A 16,313-nucleotide genomic window follows, 5' to 3' on the forward strand; every position below is an offset into this window, starting at 1 on the left:
GTACAACAAGCAGGAAGTGACTGGTGACAGATGCTGGAATGGCCTGAGTTGAGGAGAGGACAGACACGTGTACGTCCAGAAGTTAAATGCCGTAGAATGCAAACACGGTAAAGGTGTTCAGTGTGTGCCAGACGTCGTTCACTGAGTGCGATCCGTCCTCCCTCCTACCAGCCCTGTGGAGGGGACGAAGCTCGGGCAGGAAGAGGTCAAGGATGTCGCTCAGGTTTGCAGAGCTGCTACGTGGCAGAGCTGGGGTGCGAACTGAGGCAGGACCAGCGTCCCTTTGATGTCAGTGTGCCGTGCAGGTGTGCGGACCACGTCTATCTAGGGACTCAAAGCCTGTGATTCCGAACCCTCGGCATAAATTTTATATGTGAAAACACTTCCGTGTTGTTCTTCGAGGAGCAAGTTCACTGACTTGTTCAAGGGGTCCCTACCGACCACCCACAGTGTGCAACAATGGTGTTCCCAGTGGGGACACAGCCATGAACAGGACAGACCAAAGACCCTGCTTTGTATGCGAACATGCTAGGCACTCAGTGCATCTTAACGATGCATTACAGTGCATTTCAATTTCGAAAATTATGCATGCTTTCATTAGCTTGAATACACCACCTACATCAGACTCTCCTTAATCCAAAGGTATCCTTAACAGCTGCACTTAAAAATTAGCACCATTGTTCCAAAAATTCCGTTAGGTGGGAAGGTTTGGGGGATCCTATTTAGAACCAGAATCCTCTTTAAACATAGTCCTCGAATGATTTTCTGAATGGAGCGGTAGACCATCTAACTGTGTGTGTAGTAGTCATATCATCTGTATGTCATGTCACCACAGTGCGGTGAGCCGCTCCGGGACGTTTGGGAACAGCTCGCTTCCATCGCCCCAAATTGCTTCTTACGCTCCGTGTTTGGGATCACCTATCCGGTAAACGCTAAGTCATTAGTAGTAAACTATGTCTGTAATGATGTGGGAGGGCACGCAAGCGACACTGAATAAATTCACTCTGCTGTCAGAAGAGTGTCCCCAAACTTCCAATCATTGGCCCAATTTAAAGGGCCTTTCTAGCCTTACAGTGTCGCTTTTTCCTGACGACGAGGCCCACCTCCGAAAAACTCATTGGGCTACAACCCACTGAAATGAGTGAACATTCCAGAAACCCGGAAGGCAGTTCTACATTTTAAGAAAGGCATAGCTCTCCCCTTGCCTGCTATACACAGGCCTCCTTGCCCGACCCCTGGAATGGGGGCGGGGCAGCGAGCAGTGTCAGGTTCTGGGACTAACCACCCCCCCACACGCCCACCCCCCAATAAGTCTGCTCCCTAAACTTGTCACACAGGGCAGGGGGACCCACGTGGCCTCACGAAGAGGTTCCACAGTGGCTTCCCCGCCCACGCACACGCGTGTTCGCCCACGCAGGGTGCGTTCTGCCTGCCCATTCTGCATGCATGTGGTGTGCGCCCGCCTTGTCTCCGGCCTTGGGGGACCCGGGCTGTTCCTGAGGATTCCGGGAACAGCGAGCGAGCGGAGGCGAACCCCCCCCTTTTCCCTGGCGGCTGCTTCTCGCTGGGTCCCGGGAGTCTGCAGTGCCACGAATCCCAAGCCGCTAATAATGGGAGACGGAAGAGGAGCTGGAGAGCGGAGGACCGAGGGAGGGGCCGCTGTGGGAGAGACAGCGAGCTAGGGTCTCTGCGCTCTCACTCGCCGAGCCCGGGAAGCTGGCGGGGAGGCAGAGACCCGGCGCCTCCAGCCCTCTGCGATGATTTTCCCAACCGCGCCCGGAAACCAGCGCGGGGCGTGTGTCCTGCGCGGGGCGAGGGAAGCCCAGGGGGCGCGGGCTGCCGGTCGCCGCCGCCCGGCGCTTGGGCGGCGTTGGCGCTCCGAAGACGCGTGCACGCACCCCCGGCGCGGTGCGGGTTTCCTCAACCGCCCAGCTGCCGCCTCGGAAGGGAGTTTCTAGCAGCTCCCTCTCCGCCGCCTCCCCTCCCCCCGATCCGCGGCTTTACCCCAGCCAGGAGCTCCCCGGGCTCCGCCGCCGCCGTCCTCCGAGGGGCGCAGGTGCCGCTGTCCGCGCCGACGCCGCCGCCTCCGCGCGGGCCTGGGGGCTCGACCCGGCGCCGCTGCCCGCGGATGCACCCGCGCCCGGGACTCCCCGCCCTCCCGCGCGACCCCGCGCCCGGGCGGGCGGCGCTTTCGGAGGGTCGGGGGCGGGGAGGGGAGCGGGGGCCCGTCCGGGGGTAGCCGCCTCCGCCGCCGCCGCCCGCCGCGCCTCGCAGCCCGGCCCCGCCAGCGCCACCCCCTCGCGGCGGCCGCCCCCGCCCGCGCCCCGCGGCTCCTCGGCGACGGGAGGCTGCATGCCCCCGCCGGCCGCCGCGCTCCCCAGCAGCATGCTCTATTTCCAGATGGTGATCATGGCAGGGACGGTGATGCTGGCGTACTACTTCGAGTACACGGACACGTTCGCCGTGAACGTGCAGGGCTTCTTCTGCCACGACAGCGCCTACCGCAAGCCCTACCCGGGCCCGGAGGACAGCAGCGCCGTGCCGCCCGCGCTCCTCTACTCCCTGGCCGCCGGCGTCCCCGTGCTCGTGGTAAGCCCCGCGCCTGCCCGCGCCCACCTCCTTCCTCCCGGGTGGAGGCCCCAGCCTCGGCCCGGTGAGTTCCTCCAACTCGCGGGCAGCCCCTTCCCCAGCGGACATCTGCTAGGGCGCGCCGGGGTGGGTGCGGAGGACACCCCCATCCGTCTCCCCCGCGCGCCACCCCGCACCCTTGCGGCAGCTGCGGCGTTGGTGATGGAGCGGGGGAGGGGAGCGGAGGGACTGTCGGAGGTGTTGGATGGGGGTCGGGGCCGGGGCGCGGTGGTGGTGGTGGTGGGGGCGATAAGCCGCTGAGGTGCATGTTGACTTCATCTGCTGGGTGGTGGCCTTGCTTCCACATGGCCAGGGGAAGATGAGCCCCAGCGGGGTCAGCGACAGGGACAGGGGACCTACTGCTAAGGGGTGAAGGGGACTCCTGCTCGGCGGTCAGGGCGCCGGTCCCGTTTCACCACCTCCTGCCGGGTCAGTGCGAGTGCCAAAGGGACTCGGCTGACCACAGCTGTCAAAGAACAGAGAACTCCTCCGTGGGGAGGCTCAGCTGGGGGCTTGCAGGAGCCGGTCACGAGGCCAGCACTTCTTCTGGGGCTGCTCCCCTCGCTGGGCATCGAGGCTCCAGCTGTGCTGGCCTCGCGGAGGACGCCTCCCGGTGTGTGGACTGTGTGTGTGTCTGCGTGGACACACCTGTGCGCGCGTGTACATGTGTGCTTATTAGGGTGACCATCATTTAATATGTGAGTAGGATGTGGAGTTCTTGGTGGGAGACTTGGTGGTGTTTGCTCAGGAAGATGTTGTGATGTTGTTCAAGGACTGGTGGTCCCCTTGCTGAGCTGCCTCCCTCTGTCCCTGCTTTTCGCCCTATCTCCCTCCCTGGACAGACAACAGATAACAGATAGGAAATTAAACATGAAGAGGCAAGCGATGTTTTTTCATTGGCTGCATCTGTGAATCGCAGCGATGAGTGTTAAAAACATCTGTGGTATCTATTACGTTTGGGTCTTTTCTATGACTTTAGGGAGAGACCCTTTAATAATTTACCAAATAACGAGAAGTGCCTAGCACCCATCGCGGGATTCCAGGAACGAGCCAAGGAACTCCTTGCTAACCTCACGGAAACTTTGTCTGGCATGAGTGTGCCTCGGGGCTGACTTCCGTCAGCTCCAGCGCACCGGTTTGAGAAGCGCTACACCTCGCCCGCAGAAATGGTTTGTTTTGTTTTCACTGTAATTCGCTAACATGTGTCGGAAGTCCCAAACCCAGCTCCGTGGTTTGTGCTCTCTTGCTTCCCTGTGAAGAGTGGGAAGAGGAGAAGAATTGAGGCTATGTCTGCAGATGTTGGGTTCCTGGGCACACGGTTTCCAGGAGTCAAATAGCTCGGGGATTTTTTTAAGGTGTTGTTTGTTTGTCTGTTTTTGAAAAAAAGCCTGCCATTATCAGAACAGCGTTTTCGTTTGCCGCCATAATCAACAGTGACTGCAACCCATCCCTTGAACATAGCTGTTCTGCGTGTTATTTAGATGAGGTGGCACTTTTCAGATCCTAACCATCACCCACAGTGGCAGGTGCCAGTTAGAGACCCTAACACAGTGGCCCACAGATTTTGAGTCTTCGCCCCTTCCGGGGAACTGAGCAGGGGAGTGGGAATCAGTCCATGCGTCCGGAGTGCCTGCCCTGGTTCCGGCACTGCGGGTGAGAGCTGCGTGTGCCTTCTAGGAGACTGACCCTTTGTAGGATCCCTTGTAGTGACCCTTGAGGACCCTGAGGACCAGATAATAAACTAGAAACACCCGAGAGCCAAGGTGGCAAGTGTGGTGTTTATTGCCCATGAGACTGGCACCAGATGCCATGGCTTGGGAAGAAAAGCCAAGATGGCTGATGGGCGGGCCTCAAGGGAGGCGCCAACTTGGTTTACATGTTTGATATTCAGTTCTTTAGGTTCCTGAGGAAGAACTGGGGGGTCAGTAGGCAGAGGAGGGGAGGCTGGGTTTTGGGGGATCACTGTACACTGGCCTCTGGTCCCCTTCTGCTCTGCAGGGTGTATGGTCTCTGAGTGAAACGTTAGGGCCAGCGGTCGCAGCTCTGTGCCTCTGAAGGACACTGGCTTCGCACGGTCACTTGCATGAAAGTGCTGTCACTACTAAGAATGGCCGTGGTGCCATCATTTGGGAGTTAGGTATCTCACACCTGTCCGATATTTGCATTATCTCTGAAAGCAATGATTAGTGTTGTCACCTGTCATGTGGGGAAACTGAGACTTAGAAAGATTAGGGGACATGCCCCCAAAACCAGGGCTAAACGTGCTACACCCAGAATTTGAACCTGCTCTACCCCACTCCTAACCCTTCACCGTTTCTGTTATAATATGCGTACTGGGTTTAGCTGTAAATAATTCTTCTCAATTCGTGCATCAGTCTCTCTCTCCATTGCATACATTTCTTGGGCTGCAGTGGTAAAGGCTCTTCATCATATATAGTTCTTAACCTTCAAGTCTCATTTCTAATGCTTTGGATTAATTTTGAAAAGTAGCTCTTCTCACTACCACAAAGTAAGGTTTGTTTTATATTTTCTAAACTTCTTTCAATGTGGAAAGCAATGTATGTTTTCAGTTTTATCAGTTTTGTCTCGCGGTGAATTGGGGACCAGGTTGGAATCTAGCAAACTTGGACTCAGACCCAGAGTCTGTCCTGCTGCTTTGTGAATGGCAGAGAACACGACTTGCTTCATGACCTTGAATCAGTGACTGAAGCTCAGTAAGCCTCCGTTTCCTAAGTCATGGGATTTTGAGCGTTAAATTGGATGGAACGCCTAAATACCCTCCTTGGCCCATACTTGGTACTCCGTAAGAATTCCTGTCTCATTAGCATCATTCATACGGTCATAATTTGGTAACCGCTCATCCAGTTCCTGCGTCATGAACACTGAGCCAGGCTGAGTGATGCTGAGGCGTTTACAGCCCAATTCGATGAACATGCCAAAGGTCACAATGGGTCATCACAGCACAAGTGTTGCTGTGAACCTCCGTACATGTATATGCACACACGGAACACAGAGACGTGAGGGGTTTGGCAGATGATGAGATCACTTTTCTTCGGAGGGGCGAGGGAAAGCTTCCTGTAGAACATGGTGGCATTTGTGATGGGACTGGAAGGAGAGGCTGACGTGGATTTGAGTCAGGACGGCCCAGAAGCGGCTACACGAGTGACCACTCGGTCACAGAAAGTGCGGGCTGCGCTCCTGAGTCGGCGACGGTCTGTGCAGTTTGTGGGAGTGGGGTTCAGCTGGGACAGCCTCGTGTCCCGGGGGATGCGTCCTGGGGCACCAAGGCCAGGCTGCGGTTTCCTCAGTCTGTGAGGACCTGAGTCATGTAGGGACATTGCCTGAGGGGTGATGTGTTAGGACATTTGGGGGGCAGTAGTGTAGGACTCTTCCATTATCAAAATATCCAGCAGACGATGTTAAACTCTTTAATCCCAGGTCTATTTGGTGTTGGGAAATACTGTTTTAATCACATTTTCAGGGAACACCTGTAATTTGGGCTCATTTACAAAAATGATACGGCTCATGAAGTCTCTGAGAACCGGGACGGTTCAGTGGGCCCTGGATAGCCCTCGCCAAAGCGTCGTGCACGTACAGAATTTAAAGAAGTCGATTAGTGGTCTTTGGCATCCACTGAGTTCAAGAACTGGGGGAGGCAGTGGTTTCTGCTGCTTGAACTTGGACGCGGTGGCTCTCAGCACCCCGATGACTTGAAGGCGAGAGAGCTGGACCACCCTCCCTCATAGGTCCAGAAGCAAGACAAGAAACCCACTCGGAGCAGGGCAGCTCTGAGCACCAGGGCATCTCTGATCCTTGAGGCCGACACACTCAGGAAACTCCCTCTGGACCCAGAGGTTGAGGGACAGAGCTCCTGTTGCTGTCCCGACAGTGTGGTGTCACTTGATGTGGCAGAGGCTGATGGTGACAGAAGGACATCCTGTGTCCAGAGCTCTGTCTCAGTAGATCGGGGTGCCTAAGGCTCTCCCTAGACCCCTCTGCCCGGGAGCTGGCTGCTGGCTCCTCAGGCAGCCCCTGGAACACACTCCTGGGGGCAGGCCGGGACCGGGAGCACGGCCATGGGAGCTGGGCGAGCCTGAGTTCTTCTCCTGGGTTCTCTCGCTTACCGTCCAAGGACCTTGGGCTGAATGTTCTCATTCCTAAATGGGAGGCAAAACGCTCTAGCTCTGAAGAGACAGTGCCTGTAGAGGTTCCGTCTGCAGATTCCGGGGGCAGCCACACGCTCCAGCCGCGTGACCTCGAGCCAGCCCTCCGCTCCCTCAGTGTCTTCAGCTGGAGAAGGGAGATTCTGTGGGTGAGTGTGTGTGAGTGTGAGTGGGAAATGGGCTGGCACACGTAAGGGTCCACGTGGTGCCCAGCTCTGCAGTGTGTGTGGCCCCCGTGAAGCGCCCCCGGGGTTGTGAAGAGCAGTGTGGACAGCCTGTTGAAAGCGCCTAGAGAAGCCCTTAGTTTTCTGGTGGATTCCGGGGCTGGGGGAGTATCGGCGCTGGACAGAAGCCCCCGAATTCAGTCCACTCCCCGACAAGAACCAGGGAGCCCGAAGAGCGAACGTCGGAAAGCTAGTTGGAACCCTGTTCTCGGAGCCGGGCCAGTGAGTCCTGGCTCTGAGGCGCCTGCACCCCTTCGTCAAAGCTAAGGCCACCTAAGGTTTCCCAGGCACCCGACCCTGGGCCACCTTCATCCACTGTGTTGCTTCCTTTAATGCTTGGCCCGGTGGTACTTTATTTAAACGTCGGTGCTAGCGTTACATCCACTGCGTAAGTGAGATGCTTAGTGAGATTATATGTCAGACCTGCATCAAATTTCTAAAACCCATGAAGATCATTCATCTTCCCAGTAAACTTAGGTGGGGGGCTTGAGGAGATGAGCCGGCCAGTCCAGAGCCCCATGGTGACGGTGCCACGGGGTCAGCGCCACCCGTGCCTTTGGCTCTTTTGTTACACAGCTTTGTCCCGAACTGTTAGTAAGTCTTCAAAGATTTTTAGCCATGCCGACTCCATCCCGGAAGACTCAGGGCTTTATCGAGCCGTGTATCCTCCGTTTCAGTGTATCCTGGTTTGCGGGGAAGCTCCGGTGCCCGCGTGGATGATGGTGTAGGGAAGTGCGCTGTTTGTTCCCTGTGGAAATGCCGTGGAGAGGCAGCAGACCGTGGAAGGGGCGCCGAGCCGTTCCTGTCCCTGCAGCCACGGTTCCCGTCTCTGTGGCGCGCACACCGGGCACCTGCGATTACGAGGAGCCACCCTCGGGTTCCAGGCCCGCGGACATGGTGCCTGGGGTGCCGAGGGGCCTCGAGTTCTGAGCACACGTCTGCAGCGGGACCCAGCGCTGGGTGGGGACACAGAGGACACACTGTAGCTGTGGAGGCAATGCTGCCGTTTCCTAGTCAGAGCGTCCCGGGCCTTAGCGGATTGGCAGAGATGCCCAGGGTCCCCTGCAAGTCCAGAACTCCTCCTCGAGGGTCCGTGGATCTGTTTCAGCTCCTCCTATGCTTCCGAGGAGCTTGCTTTCTAAGACATTCTCATTCATAGTTATTCATTCATAGCCCCCTTTCCTTCCTGCTTCCTTTTCTGTTTCTCGTCTTCCATGCATCCCACCCCCCGGCAAACTGACACGGAGGTGGTGGCCTGTGGGGGCAACTTTGCCCTCAAGTCCCCCCATCCGCCACAAATGAAAGTAAACACGACCAAGACATGATCTGCTTGGGGAGGAGAGGTGGCCAGTTTCTCAGAGGAAAAAGGGGCCAGGAGCCCCTTCCTCCAAGGGCTTTTATTGGCTTGTGATACACAGGAATACAGGGTGGCAAGGATCACACAGTAGATAACATTTCAAAGAAATCTGAGGGCTTAGTCTGAGTCAGTGTCTGTCAGGAAAGGGGGCTGTAGAAACGTTGAGGGATATACTCATTTCCTGCTCGGACGCTTAACATATGAATGAAAGCATTCTTAGCAAAGCAGGTTTCACAGGATTTTTTAAGGAATTCTTTCTTATGCCAAATTTCCCCTGATACCGCTCCAGCAAGGCAAGGAGCTGCACCCCTCCCCATCAGGTTTTTAGGCTGAAGTGGATTTGAGCTAGGAAGTGCTTCTCCCACAGGACATGGGAACTCGGGCTATGTCACATAGCTGGGGGGCAAGGGTCCATTGTTCCCTCTTTGTTGCAGCCCCCCCCCCCCGAGAGTCCTTCCATAATGGCCTCCCAAGTGATCGAGTCTGGCTTAGGTTGTCCCTCTATCTGTGAGGAATCTTATCCGTCATTGACGTCTGACCATGCTTTGGGGGCAAGGGGAGGAAACTGAGGCAGCGTTCGCTACCAGAGACAAGCTTTGTTTTCTGTGGCTCTCATTCCAGTGGCTGCTCGCTCATCCTTAGCCATGAGGGGTAGTTACCATTCCTGAAACCAGGCAGAGCGGTTCCCAACAGTGGCCAGAGGAGAAAACAAAGGCCCAGGGCTCTGCAAACCAGCCCGCGTCCCCTCCTCCCCTCCTTCCTGTCTCTTCCCCTCCTACCCACTGCTTATCCCAGTGGCCTCGCTAAGCCAGTTACCTCGTCTGCAAAAATGTTGACATATTGTATTTGAACTTTTTATGAACTTTTGTGAGCATCGGAGGGGTGAGAATGCATTTTGGAGATAGTTAGTCACTTCGTACCTAGGAGGGACACATAATGTGGGCAGGTGACACGGTCATGTTGTCACCTGGGCCCTGGAGGTGGAGAGGGCGGCTCGGAGCACAGCTTGGCCCATCTGAATGCTCTCTCTGAGGTGCAGGGAAACGAATGCAATTGTTATACTGCTTCCCAGAGTTTCCGGGTGGAAGAATAGCAAAAATAAATAAACTGAAAAGCCGGCCGGAAGGAAGGGTCTCCTAACTGATTATGACAGAGTATTTACACCAGGACCCAATGCTGGTTTTCACAGTATTTCAGTAAGTTCGGAGTGTTGTCAAGATGATGATAAAGAATCATCCCATTCATTGGAGAGAAATAATGCTTCCAGGGAACACTGTTCCTACCATCAGTTAATTATGGATTGTATAAGACTAATTCTTACATTTGCTCTGTGCCAAAAAGACATGTAAAAGTTTTCAAATGATGAGCATGCATCTTCTCTGTACTAGGTACCTGCCATTACTTGGGCTGTGTAACGAGGTTAGACGGTATGCATGAAATTCCATCTGCAAGCCTCCGTTTGCTTGTAAGCTGAGAGAAGATAGCATCATACCTCACAAGAATTCGGTGTAAGCATGCGCGGAGTACTCAGCAGACGATGGCTGTTCTTCTAGCACAGATGCCAATAATATTTGTCGATTATGCACAGGGAAAGGACGTTGGGTGTGTTTGTCACCTTTGTGAATGAGGGAGGGAGTCATTTACTGGTCACACCCACCCTCTCCGACAGTCTCTGGGGTAGGTAACCCGTCCAGGGAACCTCGGCGCTTTGCTCCAGTTGGCGCATAACACATCCAAGGTCTGCACCTGTTACTTCAGGTCTGGTGCTCTGCTGGCTCCAGGCAGGTGCCCGCTAATCTGACTCACAGCATAAATGGTGGGGTTCCTAGAAGATGGGGGTGGGGGGGTTAACGCGACTGACGGTCTATCAGTGCGCTCTCTACAGGGTCCGCATGTTTGCGAATGTTCAGATGCAGTTCCACTCAGAGAAGAAAAGAGGCATTTAGAATCTGGGTCCAAAGGCAAAACCTCCGTTGTTCCTAGACCAGTGGACTAGCCAACAGAACTTGACCTTCCTGGGTCAACAGTGCCGTCCCTACAGGTTGAGAAGGCACGTTCTGATGTGAGCGAGGATCTGAACCTGGAGTTAGGAGGGTCCTTTTAACAGACGTTGGGAACTCATAGGGAATATCATTCTGACGGAAGATATTTTAAAATATGTGAAGTGAAGTTCTATATTCAGTCCTATTTAGACTATTTCCGAGAATGCCAGTTTTCACTCAGCAGGCTGCTTACTTTTTTAGTCATATTATGACAGATGTAGTTTGAGAATCATTGTCAGTAAAATCACCTCTTTTTTTTTTTGGTAGAATCAGAATCATCCAGATTTGTTTCCAGACCAGGTATAATGAAAACTCAGACCATTGTCTTTTGGCGGACATTTCTCAATGAGAGAACATGGGTGTGTTGTGTTTGTGTGTGTGTTTATATAATAAATTCACTATTTTTTTGTATAAATACATTTTTTATGTCGTTTGCCTCTAATATCTAGAATGCCCTTGCCCAAACTACACAGAACTTTCTGGAACATTCTGCTATATCCTTCCAGACTTGGTGCCATCTCCTCTGATCAGACCAGATGAGATAACTTTGTTCTCCACCATGATGCCTTTGTCTCTTTTGCCAACTGTGGTGCTAAAATAAACTTGCATTGGGCTTTGTAGGGTGTTTGTTTCCATTGACGTTTCCCCCACCAGACTGGAGCATCTCAAGGTCAGGGTGCTGTCATCTGACTCAAGCCAAGGCGGTCACATGCAGTCCTTTGGGTGTTTTTGGTAGACAAGTCTTCCGGACACCAGTTGAAGTTTGTGATGATGAGCGTGTGGTTACGTCATAACTGTTCAGTCCGCTGTATGTCCGGTCTCGTGTGTTCAGTGCTGCAAACCTGTGTCGCCCTGTGTGAGGGGGTCAGCCAGCACCACAGGTGCTGTGTCCTCAGGCTGACAGGTTTCACACAGACTTCCTCCTAAATCAGTGGCTGTCCCCCAGGTCACCCGAGAAGAAGCCGTTGAGGTGACGGTGTTAGGCCTCAGGCCAGCTGAGGCCTGGTTCACTCACGGGTGGGAAACTATTTCAGTCAACCCACATAGCCTGGAAATCTTTAATGGTACCACTAGAGAGACCATTTTCGGCGTTCATCATGGTAATTAAAAGCCACCACTTTCATCAATAAGAAAAATCATTTTTGAGTCTCCAGGATGCTAATTGTATCAGTTGTTAATTAACATCCGGAGAGCTGAGACGGGAGCGGCCACTCTGCGGTGGGCCCTCCCCGATGAGATGCCACAACAATCCTAAGTCCCTCCCCGCAATCGTCACTCCCAACACCTTCCGTGAAGACAAGGATAAAGGCCGTCACTCTCCCCCAAACCAGGAGGAGAGCCGTCTCACCCTTCGACAAATCTTCCAAAGTGGCGCCAGGAAACCAAAAGCTTGTGACCCCACAGGGCCCACAAGGGCTCTCTCTGCATTCGGAGAGGGAGACGAACAGGTTCTGATTATGGGCTGTCTTTTCTTGTGACTTTATACCGTTGACCGGAAAGACTGTACTGAACCCTGGATCCACAGTGAAGTTTGTGATCGTGAACCGGTAGGAGCCCCTGAGCAACCAAGAGCCTCGAATTCCCGAAACGTCTGGCTCTGCGATGCCTTAGGTGTTTCCAACCTCACATCTTTGCTGGAACACTGTGTGTAACCAACAGATAGCCCGCCTGCGGTACCCAGGCCGTGGTCATTTCTTCAAGGGTTGGCAACTAGTTGGAGGCACGAAAGAACTCTTTAGTAAGAGGAAAGCATAGACATTTATATGTTTACAGTCCATTGCTATTTTCACGTCTATTTTTAAGGGACTTAGGGATACTCTGACATTGATAGCCAAAGTTCTCGTGTGATCCGGTGAGGCGTTTCCTGGGGCGCTGCGGAGCGGGGTGCTTCACTCCCTACTACGTTTATTCAGACGCCCCCCCCCCTCCATTAACGCAGGCCTCCAATCCTACCTCTCTGGTAACTCTTCCCTGGAGCTTCTATGCAACCGTGACCTGGCTTTCCTGTAGACCTCCTTTTGAATACTTGTCTTTTCCTCTTGCCCCAGGTACTCACCATGAAGAGAAAGGCGGCCACAGGGGTGGGCGGGGAGCTAGCAAGACAAAGTGAAGGAAAGGTAGCCCTAAAACACCTTGTTTTTTTGGAAATAGTGAGTGTAGAGGATTGGCAGTAAATGTCGTCTCTGCGGGTTTCGTGGTGATCTGAAATTAAAGCAAACAAGTAAAAGGGACAGTCAGTTGGGGGCCCGGCAAGCAGGTGACCGCAGCTTTCCACCTTGCTCTGACGTTTACTTACCTTCGAGAGCCAGAGAAAGTCCAGGGGCTTTATGGTCCGGGGGTAGGGTGGTTTAGACTCTTTCCAACCGGCCGGAGACTGTCACGGCAGCCCCTCCTGCTCAGAAGACCGTCTCTCTGTTAGGACACTGTGCCTGGCGGTGAACTAGAATCTCTCCGACTCTGCGCTCATGTGCCCGTCTCTCACCTTTCGAAGCCACAGGAAACAACCTGGATGGTTTCTCAACGTATGGAGTTAATTTTTCAGTTCTCCGCTTCTTCCTCTCTTGAATCTTAGAGTCTCCGTCTTTCTGTGGCGTGGGTTTGGCCCCGGCCTCGGGGCAGGCTGCGCACATCCGACTTCATCAGACAGTTCTGTGTGCATAAGGCAGGGATGCCCATAGCCGTGCATTTCGCGTGTACTCACCCCGGCAACTGGAGCAGGAGTTTTGCATACTGTGTTTTTTACCCCCCTTAATGCATTAGCCTTGGAGCTGGGAGAAAGCCACCATCTGTAAAGGGAGTAGGTCAATTCTTTTCAAGTAGACAAGGCACTGCACAGGGACCTGCACTGTCCCCTCCCATGACCCAGCAGCCCTTGCTAAGAGGCTGTGGCATTTTCCTTCCACCGAAGCTGATGGGGCTTTTAGTCCTGAAGACGAAACTCTAAGCAACCTCTTCTAGTGGGCCCGGCCCTCTTGCAATCAGATTATTATTACAGCGTTTGCAACTGCATGCAGCATGCACCGTGTGGCGAACCACGTGGTGATGCATGGTAGTTGATTGCGTACAGGTGTTGTGGCCTTTGACATAGTACATATTCCTATAAACCAGCAATCGTGGCTCACACATCTTTGCTTCTCGCTTCCACTTAGTGCCTAATAGGCGCCTTTTAAGTGGTGGATCTAAGTAACTCTCTGTATGTTTTTTTAAACATTTTTTATTTATTTATCTTTTAGAGGGGAAGGGAAGGAGAGAAGGAGAGAAATATCAATGTATGGTTGCCTCTCGTGAGTCCCCTGCTGGGAACTGGCCTGCAACCCAGGCAGGTGCCCTGACTGGGAATCGAACCGCGATTGTGTAGTTCACAGGCCAACGCTCAATCCACTGAGCTACACCAGCCAGGGCTCTTTTTTGTTCTTTGAAGACTGTTATTAATTTCCCAGGCATATGAGTAAATGTTATTTTTCACGGTAAAATATATTTAGGTGTACTGCCCATTCACAGATACTTAGGTCGTAAAGTAAGTCCAAATTATTTTCCAAAAACCCAAGTCTTTAATGTTTTGCTTATTTCCCAGTCATCCCCGATTTCAAATAGTTTCCCCATGTGCACCCACCTAGTGTTTTATAAAATGTACTTCAAAATAAAGCGTATCTACTTCAAATGGGCCATTTTTCAGACACCTATCATTTTGTTTTGAAAACCTTTAAAAACATCGAATTTTCCCTTTGTAACCACCATTTCCCCAGACATTTCCTATATTTCATTCCTAGTTTTTCCAACACGCCAGGCGATTTAAAGCACAGCATTTTCCTTTCTGCATTGCAAGTCCAACTGCCCAGCCATGTCACATCTGAAACCTAGGTACCTGGTAGGTCAGAAAACTCATCCGGTGTCCTGGAGGAGGACTGAGGGCTTGCGGCGTCTCTCAACGAGATGAATCATGACTTCGTTGCCACTGGGGGTCTCTGAGTCATGCTCTGCACCTTCTCGTTAGTAATCCTAGACTGAGAGTTGCAACATTTGAGTCAGTGCATGGAACTGGTTTGGAGGAGCGTTTCCGTCCTCAGGGAGCGATCAGAATTAGGGGTGCTTTACCGAACGACATCGATGAGTCAGGAACGACTCAGGGCTGCTTGGGTGGGCAGATGCCTCACAACCCCCGTCAACTTCGGGAGGAACTGGGAAAACGGGGCACGGACACCGTTCGTGGACATTCTGGATTTCCCGATGGGGGCGAACCAGCACACAGGTGCATCTCAGCACCTCACCTTAGCAGATGGGTGTGAATTAAATTGCCCTCCCTGGACAAGGCTTTGTCTGTGTAATGGGTCCTGCGTATTCAAAGAGGGGAGAGAGGATTCCCCCCACGGAACTCAAATGTCCTAACCCCGACAGAGGGGCACGGAATGGGCATTGGCGAGGGGTGAGGAGGGCGGGAGAAGGGATGATGGAGAGAAGGCTCCTGAGAGCAGGTGACATTGGCTAGTCAAGGAAGCCAGGGAGGGTGTGCCAAGCAAAGAGACCCCGTCCCGGGTTGACGGGCCTCCTGGAATGTCTGGAATGGGGCGGTGGGCAGCACAGAAGTAATTAGGTTCAGAACATAAAGCAGTTTTGCAGAAAATCCATCGCACCTGGTGGGTGGAAGTCAGAGCCCCCTTCCCAGCGCGTGGAGGGGAACCTGTGTGACACAGTCTAACTTCTGAGGCTCACTTTCTCTGTCTGCAGAGTCGGGTATCGACATGTCGTTGGCTTGCAAAAGTGACCCCATCACTGAGACTGATTCTAAGTCACTGAGCTAAAGGAACCTGTTAGAATCTTGTGGAGTCTTAAGGCACCTACCAGTATTCCTCATGGGGGGATTCTGCTAAGTGTGTTCTGGAGAACTTACATTTTTTAGAATGAAAACATCACCGTGAAATCAACTTTCAATTAGATAGTTACTAAGAAGTGAATCCGGTGACATGTATGATTTTAAACCATTATTTGCAACATGAGCAATGCTAACAGGTCAATATTTGTACGGTTATGAAAGTTCACGTGCACACCATTGAGATTCAAATTGGCAAGGATATTTTCGTTATTCTTGCTATGTTTCCCTTCTATAATTAGGTCGTCTTGACTTGCATTTTATTTCCATTTGTAATCCTTACTCCAGGACAGGTTTATTGATTTTAGGGACAGGGGAAGAGAGAGAGGGGGAGAGAGAGAAATAGAGAGAGATGGAGGGAGGGAGGAACATCAGGGTGAGAGAGATACACTAATCGGCTGCCTCCTGTATGCATGCACTCTGGCCGGGGATCGAACCCACAGCCCAAGTATGTGTTCTGACTGGGAGTCAAACCAGCGATCTTTTGGTTCATGGGATGATGCTCCAACCAACTGAGCCACCCAGCCAGGGCTTGACTTGCATTTTCTAATTAGCGTAACAGGTGCGCTCACCTGTGTAATAAATGTCTTCAGTGTCCTCGTTATACGTTGGAAATGAAAGGGAAATGCACCTGCATGTTGCCCTAGAAATCTGGGGACACGATATTGCAGCGCTTCCAGAAAGTGTGGATTGAAATGTGCGTGGAGCAGAACAGGGCTCTTCCCGGTGGGTGCGACTCCAGTTTTCCAGTTTATGGTATTAAGGATTAAATGTGCTTGGTTTTCTTGCAGGCTGCTCTGGCAGTTCTAAATTTAGCCCTCTAATTAAGATTTCCATTCATGGGAAGTGACTTTAAAGAGTACCTAAGACAGGCTTTTACACAAACAAGCTTTGGTCGGATTAATTCAATTTGCATACATTTTGTGATGGGAATGTGCTCCTGCCTTCCATCACACTCGGCTGGGAGACCTTAAGAAAATTCGGGTGAGAAAACACATCACGGGTTGCAAAGGAAAGTGTGTGCCAGGAGGC

General features: G+C 52.8%; 1 protein-coding gene across 2 annotated transcripts in view; it reads left to right on the forward strand.

Annotated features, from left to right (window-relative positions):
• Positions 1-2,334: 2,334 nt before the first annotated feature.
• The window catches only part of PLPPR5 (phospholipid phosphatase related 5), a 77,400-nt gene continuing 63,421 nt past the window's right edge, over positions 2,335-16,313 (forward strand). For both annotated transcript variants that reach the window (XM_037051354.1, XM_037051356.1), the window contains exon 1: positions 2,335-2,589. In XM_037051354.1, coding sequence (XP_036907249.1) covers positions 2,353-2,589 — 237 coding nt within the window. In that variant the 5' untranslated portion in view covers positions 2,335-2,352. The remainder of the gene's footprint in view (positions 2,590-16,313) is intronic.

This window comes from Sturnira hondurensis, unplaced genomic scaffold, assembly GCF_014824575.4.
Source record: "Sturnira hondurensis isolate 20B ecotype Veracruz unplaced genomic scaffold, ASM1482457v3 Scaffold0007217, whole genome shotgun sequence".
NCBI lineage: Eukaryota > Metazoa > Chordata > Mammalia > Chiroptera > Phyllostomidae > Sturnira > Sturnira hondurensis.